Below are 13141 nucleotides of genomic sequence, written 5' to 3' on the forward strand. Positions count from 1 at the left end.
GTTGCGGGGGTCTCACGGGTGAAATGCCGCCACTTTACAATAGACGATTGTGACGATGAACGTTCGTAGCGCGGGGATGCGTCTCGCTACGGAAGTGCGCGAGGCGATTTGGGGGTGGCCCGGGGTGGTGGGGGCAGCGGTGGCGCTTGTGCTGAGCGTCTCCCTCTCTCTCTCTGGGCCGCCGTGGCCTCGTCACGAGAGATCCATCGCACTCCTGCTCGGCTCGTCACCGCAACTCCCTCCACTCCACGAGAACCGTCATCCTCGTCATCAGCCATGGTCAATCCACTGCTGGATAAACTATAAACTACTTTTTATTTTACCAGGTAAGGCCCCACTCAGCAATGTAGCTACCTCTGCTATCACAAATGATAGCTCAACGAAGTGGGCTTATTATTATCGTCATCATCACGTAGACATTTATAGCAACAGCCAACTTCTCTAAACGCGTGATGAAAAATACACACGGCCACGGGGAGAGAGACGCGCAGACTCCAAATATACAGCAGCAGCAGCAGGCGTCAGGTTCGGGATCGAACCCACGACATCCTGCACACCAGGCGAGGTAGTCAACATCTCCTAGCCACCATGATGATGAGACAGAGAGAGACACGCTAACTCCAAATATACAGCAGACGTCAGGGTCGGGATCGAACCCACGACCTCTTGCACACCAGGCGAGGTAGTCAACATCTCCTAGCCAACCGCGGCACTCTGCATGACAGCTCAGCACCGTCACTCCGTCACCTCTCGCCGTCTCTGATGTCACTCTCTACGAGCCCATCGGCGTTACCCCCTCACCCGCCGTCGCTGTGTCACACGCTGCGTCACACGCTGCGTCACACGCTGAGTCACACGTGTCACATGCTGTGTCACACGCTGCGTCACACGCTGTGTCACACGTTGTGTCACACGCTGCGTCACACGCTGTGTCACACGCTGAGTCACACGCTGAGTCACACGCTGAGTCACACGTTGTGTCACACGTTGAGTCACACGCTGCGTCACACGCTGAGTCACACGCTGTGTCACACGCTGCGTCACACACTGTGTCACATGCTGTGTCACACGTTGTGTCACACGTTGTGTCACACGCTGTGTCACATGCTGCGTCACACGCTGCGTCACACGCTGCGTCACACGTTGCGTCACATGCTGCGTCACACGCTGCGTCACACGCTGTGTCACATGCTGTGTCACATGCTGCGTCACACGCTGCGTCACACGCTGTGTCACATGCTGTGTCACACGCTGCGTCACACGCTGTGTCACACGCTGTGTCACATGCTGCGTCACACGCTGCGTCACACGCTGTGTCACATGCTGTGTCACACGCTGAGTCACACGCTGAGTCACACGCTGAGTCACACGTTGTGTCACACGTTGAGTCACATGCTGCGTCACACGCTGAGTCACACGCTGTGTCACACGCTGCGTCACACGCTGTGTCACATGCTGTGTCACACGTTGTGTCACACGTTGTGTCACACGCTGTGTCACATGCTGCGTCACACGCTGCGTCACACGCTGCGTCACACGCTGCGTCACACGCTGCGTCACACGTTGCGTCACATGCTGCGTCACACGCTGCGTCACACGCTGTGTCACATGCTGCGTCACACGCTGCGTCACACGCTGTGTCACATGCTGTGTCACACGCTGCGTCACACGCTGTGTCACACGCTGTGTCACATGCTGCGTCACACGCTGCGTCACACGCTGCGTCACACGTTGCGTCACATGCTGCGTCACACGCTGCGTCACACGCTGCGTCACACGCTGCGTCACACGTTGCGTCACACGCTGAGTCACACGCTGCGTCACACGTTGTGTCACACGTTGAGTCACACGCTGCGTCACACGCTGCGTCACACGTTGAGTCACACGCTGCGTCACACGCTGCGTCACACGTTTCGTCACACACTGAGTCACACGCTGCGTCACACGCTGCGTCACACGTTGTGTCACACGTTGAGTCACACGCTGCGTCACACGCTGCGTCACACGCTGAGTCACACGCTGCGTCACACGTTGTGTCACACGTTGAGTCACACGCTGCGTCACACGCTGCGTCACACGTTGAGTCACACGCTGCGTCACACGCTGCGTCACACGTTGCGTCACACGCTGCGTCACACGCTGCGCCACACGCTGAGTCACACGCTGTGTCACACACTGTGTCACATGCTGTGTCACACGTTGTGTCACACGTTGTGTTACACGTTGTGTCACACGCTGTGTCACATGCTGTGTCACACGTTGTGTCACACGCTGTGTCACACGTTGTGTCACACGCTGTGTCACACGTTGTGTCACACGCTGTGTCACACGCTGTGTCACACGCTGTGTCACACGCTGTGTCACACGTTGTGTCACATGCTGTGTCACACGTTGTGTCACACGTTGTGTTACACGTTGTGTCACACGCTGTGTCACACGCTGTGTCACACGCTGTGTCACACGTTGTGTCACACGCTGTGTCACACGTTGTGTCACACGCTGTGTCACACGTTGTGTCACACGCTGTGTCACACGCTGTGTCACACGTTGTGTCACACGTTGTGTCACATGCTGTGTCACACGTTGTGTCACACGTTGTGTTACACGTTGTGTCACACGCTGTGTCACACGCTGTGTCACACGCTGTGTCACACGCTGTATCACACGTTGTGTCACACGTTGTGTCACACGCTGTGTCACACGTTGTGTCACACGTTGTGTCACACGTTGTGTTACACGCTGTGTCACACGCTGTGTCACACGTTGTGTCACACGTTGTGTCACACGCTGTGTCACACGTTGTGTCACACGTTGTGTCACACGTTGTGTCACACGCTGTGTCACACGCTGTGTCACACGCTGTGTCACACGTTGTGTCACACGTTGTGTCACATGCTGTGTTACACGTTGTATCACACGCTGCATCACATGTTGTGTTACACGTTGTGTTACACGTTGTGTTACACGCTGTGTCACACGTTGGCGTAGCCAGGGTCACAGGGGTCAGGCCGTGGAATCGCGATCCTGACGCCGCCCACGCTCGTGAACGTGGTGGTGGTGGTGGTGGTAGTGGCGGCGGTGGTGGTGGTGGTAGTGGTGATGGTGGCGGCGGTGGTGGTGGTGATGGTGGCGGCGGTGGTGGTAGTGGTGATGGTGGCGGTGGTGGTGGTGGTGGTAGCGGTGGTGGTGGTAGTGGTGATGGTGGCGGCGGTGGTGGTGGTGGTAGCGGTGGTGGTGGTAGTGGCGGCGGTGGTGGCGGTGGTAGTGGCGGCGGCGGCGGTGGTGGTGGTGGTAGCGGTGGTGGTGGTGGTAGTGGCGGCGGCGGTGGTGGTGGTGGTAGTGGCGGCGGTGGTGGTGGGGAGCGGTGTTGGGGAGTGGTGGCGCAACGGTTAGCGCGCTGCGCTACGAACCCGGCAACCCGAGTTTGATTCCCACTCACAGCCAACGCCGGTGACGATTATCTGAATCGGTCCTGGGCCTTCCCTAGGTCGACTCAGCCTCAAATGAGTAACCTGGTGCGGTGCGTAGTAAATATCGCCACCGGGGAGACAAAGGCGGTCTGGCGTGGTGCTGGCCACTCATCCCCTCGTGTGCCGTGCCGGCCTTCATAGGTGCTCGCTAACAGCACTTGCCCCTACAGTCTGTTAAGGCTACACGGGGGATTTTTGTTTTTGGTGCTTATTGCGAATGTGGTAGTGGTGATGGTCATGGTGGTGAATGTAGCGGTGATGGTAGTGGTGGTGAATGTAGCGGTGATGGTAGTGGTGGTGAATGTAGCGGTGATGGTAGTGGTGGTGAATGTAACGGGGATGGTAGTGGTGGTGAATGTAGCGGTGATGGTAGTGGTGGTGAATGTAGCAGTGATGGTAGTGGTGGTGAATGTAGCTGGGTGGTAGTGGTGCTGAATGTAGCGGTGATGGTGGTGAATGTAGCGGGGATGGTAGTGGTGGTGAATGTAGCGGTGATGGTAGTGGTGGTGAATGTAGTGGGGATGGTAGTGGTGGTGAATGTAGTGGGGATGGTAGTGGTGGTGAATGTAGCGGTGATGGTAGTGGTGGTGAATGTAGCGGGGATGGTAGTGGTGGTGAATGTAGCTGGGATGGTAGTGGTGGTGAATGTAGCGGTGATGGTAGTGGGGTGGTGAATGTAGCTGGGATGGTAGTGGTGGTGAATGTAGCGGGGATGGTAGTGGTGGTGAATGTAGCGGGGATGGTGGTGGTGGTGAATGTAGCGGTGATGGTAGTGGTGGTGAATGTAGCGGGGATGGTAGTGGTGGTGAATGTAGTGGGGATGGTAGTGGTGGTGAATGTAGTGGGGATGGTAGTGGTGGTGAATGTAGCGGTGATGGTAGTGGTGGTGAATGTAGCGGGGATGGTAGTGGTGGTGAATGTAGCGGTGATGGTAGTGGTGGTGAATGTAGCGGGGATGGTAGTGGTGGTGAATGTAGCGGGGATGGTAGTGGTGGTGAATGTAGTGGGGATGGTAGTGGTGGTGAATGTAGTGGGGATGGTAGTGGTGGTGAATGTAGCGGTGATGGTAGTGGTGGTGAATGTAGCGGGGTTGGTAGTGGTGGTGAATGTAGCGGTGATGGTAGTGGTGGTGAATGTAGCGGTGATGGTAGTGGTAGTGAATGTAGTGGGGATGGTAGTGGTGGTGAATGTAGCGGTGATGGTTGTGGTGGTGAATGTAGCGGGGATGGTAGTGGTGGTGAATGTAGCGGTGATGGTAGTGGTGGTGAATGTAGCGGTGATGGTAGTGGTGGTGAATGTAGCGGGGATGGTAGTGATGGTGAATGTAGCGGTGATGGTAGTGGTGGTGAATGTAGCGGGGATGGTAGTGGTGGTGAATGATGGTGAATGTAGCGGGGATGGTAGTGGTGGTGAATGTAGCGGGGATGGTTGTGGTGGTGAATGTGGCGGGAATGGTAGTGTTGGTGAATGTAGCGGGGATGGTAGTGGTGGTGAATGTAGCGGGGATGGTAGTGGTGGTGAATGTAGCGGTGATGGTAGTGGTGGTGAATGTGGCGGGGATGGTAGTGGTGGTGAATGTAGCGGGGATGGTAGTGGTGGTGAATGTAGCGGGGATGGTAGTGGTGGTGAATGTAGCGGTGATGGTAGTGATGGTGAATGTAGCGGGGATGGTTGTGGTGGTGAATGTAGCGGGGATGGTAGTGGTGGTGAATGTAGCGGGGATGGTAGTGGTGGTGAATGTAGTGGGGATGGTAGTGGTGGTGAATGTAGCGGTGATGGTAGTGGTGGTGAATGTAGCGGAGATGGTAGTGGTGGTGAACGTAGCGGGGATGGTAGTAGTGGTGGTGAATGTAGCGGGGATGGTAGTAGTGGTGGTGAATGTAGCGGGGATGGTAGTGGTGGTGGTGAATGTAGCGGGGATGGTAGTGGTGGTGAATGTAGCGGGGATGGTAGTGGTGGTGAATGTAGCGGGGATGGTAGTAGTGGTGGTGAATGTAGCTGGGATGGTAGTGGTGGTGAATGTAGCGGTGATGGTAGTGGTGGTGAATGTAGCGGGGATGGTAGCGGTGGTGAATGTAGCGGTGATGGTAGTGGTGGTGAATGTAGCGGTGATGGTAGTGGTGGTGAATGTAGCGGGGATGGTAGTAGTGGTGGTGAATGTAGCGGGGATGGTAGTAGTGGTGGTGAATGTAGCGGGGATGGTAGTGGTGGTGAATGTAGTGGGGATGGTAGTGGTGGTGAATGTAGCGGTGATGGTAGTGGTGGTGAATGTAGCGGGGATGGTAGCGGTGGTGAATGTAGCGGTGATGGTAGTGGTGGTGAATGTAGCGGTGATGGTAGTGGTGGTGAATGTAGCGGGGATGGTAGTAGTGGTGGTGAATGTAGCGGGGATGGTAGTAGTGGTGGTGAATGTAGCGGGGATGGTAGTGGTGGTGAATGTAGCGGGGATGGTAGTGGTGGTGAATGTAGTGGGGATGGTAGTGGTGGTGAATGTAGTGGGGATGGTAGTGGTGGTGAATGTAGCGGTGATGGTAGTGGTGGTGAATGTAGCGGGGATGGTAGTGGTGGTGAATGTAGCGGTGATGGTAGTGGTGGTGAATGTAGCGGTGATGGTAGTGGTAGTGAATGTAGTGGGGATGGTAGTGGTGGTGAATGTAGCGGTGATGGTTGTGGTGGTGAATGTAGCGGGGATGGTAGTGGTGGTGAATGTAGCGGTGATGGTAGTGGTGGTGAATGTAGCGGTGATGGTAGTGGTGGTGAATGTAGCGGGGATGGTAGTGATGGTGAATGTAGCGGTGATGGTAGTGGTGGTGAATGTAGCGGGGATGGTAGTGGTGGTGAATGATGGTGAATGTAGCGGGGATGGTAGTGGTGGTGAATGTAGCGGGGATGGTTGTGGTGGTGAATGTAGCGGGAATGGTAGTGTTGGTGAATGTAGCGGGGATGGTAGTGGTGGTGAATGTAGCGGGGATGGTAGTGGTGGTGAATGTAGCGGTGATGGTAGTGGTGGTGAATGTGGCGGGGATGGTAGTGGTGGTGAATGTAGCGGGGATGGTAGTGGTGGTGAATGTAGCGGGGATGGTAGTGGTGGTGAATGTAGCGGTGATGGTAGTGATGGTGAATGTAGCGGGGATGGTAGTGGTGGTGAATGTAGTGGGGATGGTAGTGGTGGTGAATGTAGCGGTGATGGTAGTGGTGGTGAATGTAGCGGGGATGGTAGTGGTGGTGAACGTAGCGGGGATGGTAGTAGTGGTGGTGAATGTAGCGCGGATGGTAGTAGTGGTGGTGAATGTAGCGGGAATGGTAGTGGTGGTGGTGAATGTAGCGGGGATGGTAGTGGTGGTGAATGTAGCGGGGATGGTAGTGGTGGTGAATGTAGCGGGGATGGTAGTAGTGGTGGTGAATGTAGCTGGGATGGTAGTGGTGGTGAATGTAGCGGTGATGGTAGTGGTGGTGAATGTAGCGGGGATGGTAGCGGTGGTGAATGTAGCGGTGATGGTAGTGGTGGTGAATGTAGCGGTGATGGTAGTGGTGGTGAATGTAGCGGGGATGGTAGTAGTGGTGGTGAATGTAGCGGGGATGGTAGTAGTGGTGGTGAATGTAGCGGGGATGGTAGTGGTGGTGGTGAATGTAGCGGGGATGGTAGTGGTGGTGAATGTAGCGGGGATGGTTATGGTGGTGGTGAAGTTTGTTGCTTCTCTGACCTCTCTGTCTTTGCCCTTTGACCGTTTCTCCCACAGGTCAATCAGGAGGGCAGAGCTGAGAGGGAAGGTGCCACTGACCCAGGTTTGACTCCCTCCCTCGCAATTGTGATGACGGTGGTGGTGGTGATCGTGGCAGTGGTTGTGATGATGATGACGATGGTGGTGGCGGTTGTGACGATGGTGGTGGCGGTTGTGAAAATGGTGGTGGCGGTTGTGACGATGGTGGTGACGGTTGTGACGGTGGTGGGTGTTGTGACGATGGTGGTGACGGTTGTGACGATGGTGGTGGCGGTTGTGATGATGGTGGTGGCGGTTGTGACGATGGTGGTGACGGTTGTGACGATGGTGGTGACGGTTGTGACGATGGTGGTGACGGTTGTGACGATGGTGGTGACGGTTGTGACGATGATGGTGGCGGTTGTGACAATGCTGGCGGTTGTGACGATGGTGGTGACGGTTGTGATGATGGTGGTGGCGGTTGTGACGATGGTGGTGACGGTTGTGATGATGGTGGTGGCGGTTGTGACGATGGTGGTGGCAGTTGTGACGATGGTGCTGACGGTTGTGACGATGGTGGTGATGGTTGTGACGATGGTGGTGACGGTTGTGACGATGGTGGTGAAGGTTGTGACGATGGTGGTGGCGGTTGTGACGATGGTGACGGTTGTGACGATGGTGAAGGTTGTGACGATGGTGGTGACGGTTGTGACGATGGTGGTGGCGGTTGTGACAATGGTGGTCGCGGTTGTGATGATGGTGGTGGCGGTTGTGACGATGGTGGTGGTTGTGACGTTGGTGACGGTTGTGACGATGGTGGTGATGGTTGTGACGATGGTGGTGGCGGCTGTGACGATGGTGGTGGTGGTTGTGACGATGGTCGTGGCGGTTGTGACGATGGTGGTGACGGTTGTGATGATGGTGGTGGCGGCTGTGACGATGGTGGTGATGGTTGTGACGATGGTCGTGGCGGTTGTGACGATGGTGGTGACGGTTGTGACGATGGTGGTGGCGGTTGTGACGATGGTGGTGACAATTGTGACGATGGTGGTGACGGTTGTGACGATGGTGGCGGTTGTGACGATGGTGTTGACAATTCTGACGATGGTGGTGACGGTTGTGACGATGGTGACGGTTGTGACGATGGTGGTGGTTGTGACGATGGTGGTGACGGTTGTGATGATGGTGGTGACGGTTGTGACGATGGTGGTGGCGGTTGTGACGATGGTGGTGACGGTTGTGACGATGGTGGTGACGGTTGTGACGATGGTGGTGACGGTTGTGACGATGGTGGTGACGGTTGTGACGATGGTGACGGTTGTGACGATGGTGGTGACGGTTGTGACAATGGTGGTGGCGATTGTGACGATGGTGGTGGCGATTGTGACGATGGTGGTAATGGTTGTGACGATGGTGGCGGTTGTGACGATGGTGGTGGTTGTGACGATGGTGGTGACGGTTGTGACGATGATGGTGACGGTTGTGACGATGGTGGTGACGGTTGTGACGATGGTGACGGTTGTGACGATGGTGGTGACGTTGTGACGATGGTGGTTATGGTTGTGACGATGGTGGTGGCTGTTGTGACGATGGTGATGACGGTTGTGACGATGGTGGTGACGGTTGTCACGATGGTGGCGGTTGTGACGATGGTGGTGATGGTTGTGACGATGATGGTGACGGTTGTGACGATGGTGGTGACGGTTGTCACGATGGTGACGGTTGTGACGATGGTGGTTATGGTTGTGACGATGGTGGTGACGGGTGTGACGATGGTGGTGACGGGTGTGACGATGGTGGTGATGGTTGTGACGATGATGGTGACGGTTGTGACGATGGTGGTGACGGTTGTCACGATGGTGACGGTTGTGACGATGGTGGTTATGGTTGTGACGATGGTGTAACGGTTGTGACGATGGTGACGGTTGTGACGATGGTGGTGACGGTTTTGACGGTGGTGGTGACGTTGTGATTTGCGGTTGTCGTGGCACAGGTGTGGCCGGGAGACCGTCGCGTGATCGCCCTCGTTCCACCGGCGCCGCCACCACCACCACCACCACCAATGCCCCAGCGGCATCATCAACACCAACAACAACATCACCACCAGCAGCAGCAGGAGGAGGAGACGCGCAGATGGACGAGGTGCGGTCCCTTCACCCGCCCCTTCCCGCTCCCCGCCTCCCACCGACACAACCCCCACGATGCCCCTCCCCCCTCCTGGCGGCCGGGGAGATCCGAGTCGTGAGAAGCGACAATCGCGGACGCTCCATCGTTAAACGTTAAATAAGATGAGCTACGGGCAAGTGCGCACGTACGTGTGGGTATGTTGAAATTATTTCGCACCGTACGTAGCCCACCGAGCTAATGGGAGGTGCGGGGGAAGGACAATAAACTATGGGTCGGGGTAGGGTGAAGTCAAGGTAGGGTTAGGGTAGGGTGAAGTCAAGGTAGGGTCAGGGTAGGGTGAAGTCAAGGTAGGGTCAGGGTAGGGTGAAGTCAAGGTAGGGTCAGGGTAGGGTGAAGTCAAGGTAGGGTCAGGGTAGGGTGAAGTCAAGGTAGGGTCAGGGTAGGGTGAAGTCAAGGTAGGGTCAGGGTAGGGTGAAGTCAAGGTAGGGTCAGGGTAGGGTTTAATGAAGGCAGGGTTCGGTTTAATGTCAGGCGGCCGAAACCGTAGTCGGAGCGTCCCGGCTCTCATCGGTGGTGGCTCGGAGTGGGCGCAGCCACCGTCACGTCTCGTGATGTCCGCGTGCGTGGACGTGTGTGAACGTGCGTGAACGTGCGTGAACGTGTGTGAACGTGCGTGTGAGAACGTGCGTGAACGTGTGAGAACGTGTGAGAACGTGTGTGAACGTGTGTGAACGTCCGTGCCTGAACGTGCGTGAACGTGTGTGAAGGTGTGTGATTGTGTGTGATTGTGCGTGATTGTGCGTGAACGTGCGTGAACGTGCATGCGTGAACGTGCGTGAACGTGCGTGAACGTGCGTGATCGTGCGTGAACGTGCGTGAACGTGCGTGAACGTGCGTGAACGTGCGTGATCGTGCGTGAACGTGCGTGAACGTGCGTGAACGTGCGTGATCGTGCGTGCGTGAACGTGCGTGAACGTGCGTGATCGTGCGTGAACGTGCGTGAACGTGCGTGAACGTGCGTGAACGTGCGTGATCGTGCGTGAACGTGCGTGAACCCGCGTGATCGTGCGTGAACGTGCGTGAACTTGCGTGCGTGAACGTGCGTGAACGTGCGTGAACTTGCGTGTGTGAACGTGTGTGCGTGAATGTGCGTGCGTGCGTGCGTGAACGTGTGTGCGTGAATGTGCGTGCGTGCGTGTGTGAACGTGTGTGCGTGAATGTGCGTGCGTGCATGCGTGAATGTGCGTGCGTGATCGTGCGTGAACTTGCATGCGTGAACGAACCTGCGTGAACGTGCGTGAACGTGCGTGAACGTGCGTGAACGTGCGTGAACGTGCGTGTGTGAACGTGCGTGTGTGAACGTGCGTGTGTGAACGTGCGTGTGTGAACGTGCGTGCGTGAACGTGCGTGTGTGAACGTGCGTGCGTGAACGTGCGTGCGTGAACGTGCGTGTGTGAACGTGCGTGTGTGAACGTGCGTGCGTGCGTGCGTGAACATGCGTGTGTCTGTGCGTGAACGTGCGTGCATGCGTACGTACAACCCCCGTGTGGCTCCGCTGCGGGGCGAGGGTCTCCCCGCGCCACCCCAAGCCCGTGCGGGGTGGCTTCAGCGTCAACTTCGCCGCGCCGGTCTCGGTGCGCGTTGTGGCGGGGACGCCGTGCGAGCTGGATGACGGTGAATGGCCGTGCTTCACCGGCGCACGGACCCCGTGAACGTCGTCGGTTAACCCTCCGACCTCGTGGGGGAGGGGGGGGCGGCCCTCTCCCCGGGACGACGCGGCCAACCCGGAATTCTCCGGCGGGAGCTTCGTTGGTTAGCAGCCGGAGCCCGAGGCCGTCGCGCTCCTTGCCGGGATCGATAACGTCCGCCTGCCCGTCGCTCGGGGCCTTCACGCGACCCTCACGGGTGCTGTTTGTTGCTGGCCGCTCGACGTAATGCACCTCTGAGCCACCCGGCCACCTCGTTTTTTTTTAGATTCCTTAGTTTGTTGTCCTTCTGACCGCACCTCCGATTAGCGCGGTTGGCTTCGTAGGGTGCGAACGAAGTTCAACAAACATAGGCACCTCGCGGCTGTCGACACAACAACAACAACAAGACCAAACAAATACGCCGTGAGGCAGGACGGTGGCAGCACACCGCTAACGCTCGGGCGAGGAGGAGCTGGGCTCGATTCGTGACTCGGGTGGCTCTGCGTGTGGAGGTTGTGCACTGTGACCCTGTTCTGCAGGGTGTGTGTGTGAGTGTGTGCGTGTGTATGAGAGTGTGTGAGAGTGTGTGTGTGAGAGAGTGTGTGAGAGTGTGTGTGTGAGAGAGTGTGTGTGTGTGTAAGAGAGAGAGTGTGTGTGAGAGAGTGTGTGTGTGTGAGAGAGTGTGTATGAGAGAGTGTGTGTGTGTGAGAGAGTGTGTATGAGAGAGTGTGTGTGAGAGTGTGTGTGTGTGTGTGAGAGTGTGTGTGTGTGTTTGTGAGAGAGTGTGTGTGTGAGAGTGTGTGTGCGAGAGAGTGTGTATGAGAGAGTGTGTGTGAGAGTGTGTGTGTGCTCTGGACGGGTGCGAGGGGCTGGTAACCCCTTCACCTTCAATTAATTACCACGAAACCACGAGTTAAACTGAAATATGTAACTAATAAGCTTGTGCCGGAGGCCCCGGGGGGCAAGGCGTCTATGACGTCTCCTGGCCAAACCCCAATTGGCGGAGCCAGGAGATTGAATACCTACCCTCGGGGCTACTCCAGAAACAACGAAAAGCCACTACGGGTGGCCACGTGGAATGTTCGAACGCTCACTGCAGAGGAGAGGCTGCCACTCCTCTGTCGGGAGCTGGACCGGTACCGCCTGGATCTATGCGGCATTCAGGAGGTCCGGTGGACCGGCTCTGGCTCCTGCCACCATGAGGGGTGGACAGTCCTCTACTCGTGGCAGCAGACTGCCAAACAACAGGGTGTGGGTCTTCTTTTGAACAAAAGAATGAAGGGGGCGTGGGAGAGTGGCGGTGAGGTGTGGGAAGCTGTAAGCCCCAGGCTACTTTAGGTTCGCCTTCCCATCAACCGGAGGCGAGGAATGGTGGTCATGGTTACTTATGCCCCCACCGAAGATGAACATCCGTGGAGGGATGCAGGCAAAGCCGATAAGTCAGATGCCTTCTATGACCTCCTGTCACAGGTGCTGGCTAAAGTGGCCCCTCGGGATAGAGTCATCATGTTGGGTAACTTCAATGCCCGAGTTGGTCATGATACTGGCACCTGGTCTGGAGTGATTGGAGGGCATGGGCCAGATCAGCTCAATAACAACGGTAGGAGGCTGCTAGATTTTTGTGCAGCCCATGGGCTTGTAATTACCAACACGCTGTTCCGGCATCCGTGCGTCCACACAACATCATGGATGCATGCCGGGTCCAAGCAAGAACATCTGCTGGACTACATAGTGACGGACCAGCGGATGCGAGCCCATGTCCTTGACACCAGGACCTACCGTGGAGCTGATCTGCCCTCTGACCATCGACTAGTCATCTGTAAGATGCACCTGCCATTCTTCCAATCCGGTGGTGGGTGTACACCCAGGACCCCATTCCGACCTAAAGTGGCCTGGTCTCAGTTATCTGATGAAAGTTGCAAGCGAGAATTCCATCATCGCTTGCGGCTGGGATTGGCATCGTCCCCAACTCCTCCTGATGTCGAGGGTAAATGGGCGAGGTTTAGAACTGTGACTCATGCAGCTGCAATGGCTGCTTTAGGTACGCGGTCCAGACCTCCCCAGAGACCCTGGCTGACAGAGGAGGTGTTCAGGATGGTTGAGAAAAAGCGACAGGCCCACTGTCATCGGCTACAGAATCCCACGTCAGAGAATG

At 56.5% G+C, this 13141-nt stretch overlaps 1 protein-coding gene across 5 annotated transcripts in view; it reads left to right on the forward strand.

Moving 5' to 3' along the window:
* LOC116954885 (rho guanine nucleotide exchange factor 18-like) overlaps positions 1-13141 on the forward strand; it is a 250740-nt gene that overhangs the window by 94149 nt on the left and 143450 nt on the right. For all 5 annotated transcript variants that reach the window (XM_076052605.1, XM_076052608.1, XM_076052606.1 and 2 more), the window contains 2 exons: positions 7211-7256; positions 9165-9313. In XM_076052605.1, coding sequence (XP_075908720.1) covers positions 7211-7256; positions 9165-9313 — 195 coding nt within the window. The remainder of the gene's footprint in view (positions 1-7210; positions 7257-9164; positions 9314-13141) is intronic.

This window comes from Petromyzon marinus, chromosome 57, assembly GCF_048934315.1.
Source record: "Petromyzon marinus isolate PM22_M1 ecotype Great Lakes invasive population chromosome 57, UKy_Petmar_22M1.pri1.0, whole genome shotgun sequence".
Classification (NCBI taxonomy): domain Eukaryota; kingdom Metazoa; phylum Chordata; class Hyperoartia; order Petromyzontiformes; family Petromyzontidae; genus Petromyzon; species Petromyzon marinus.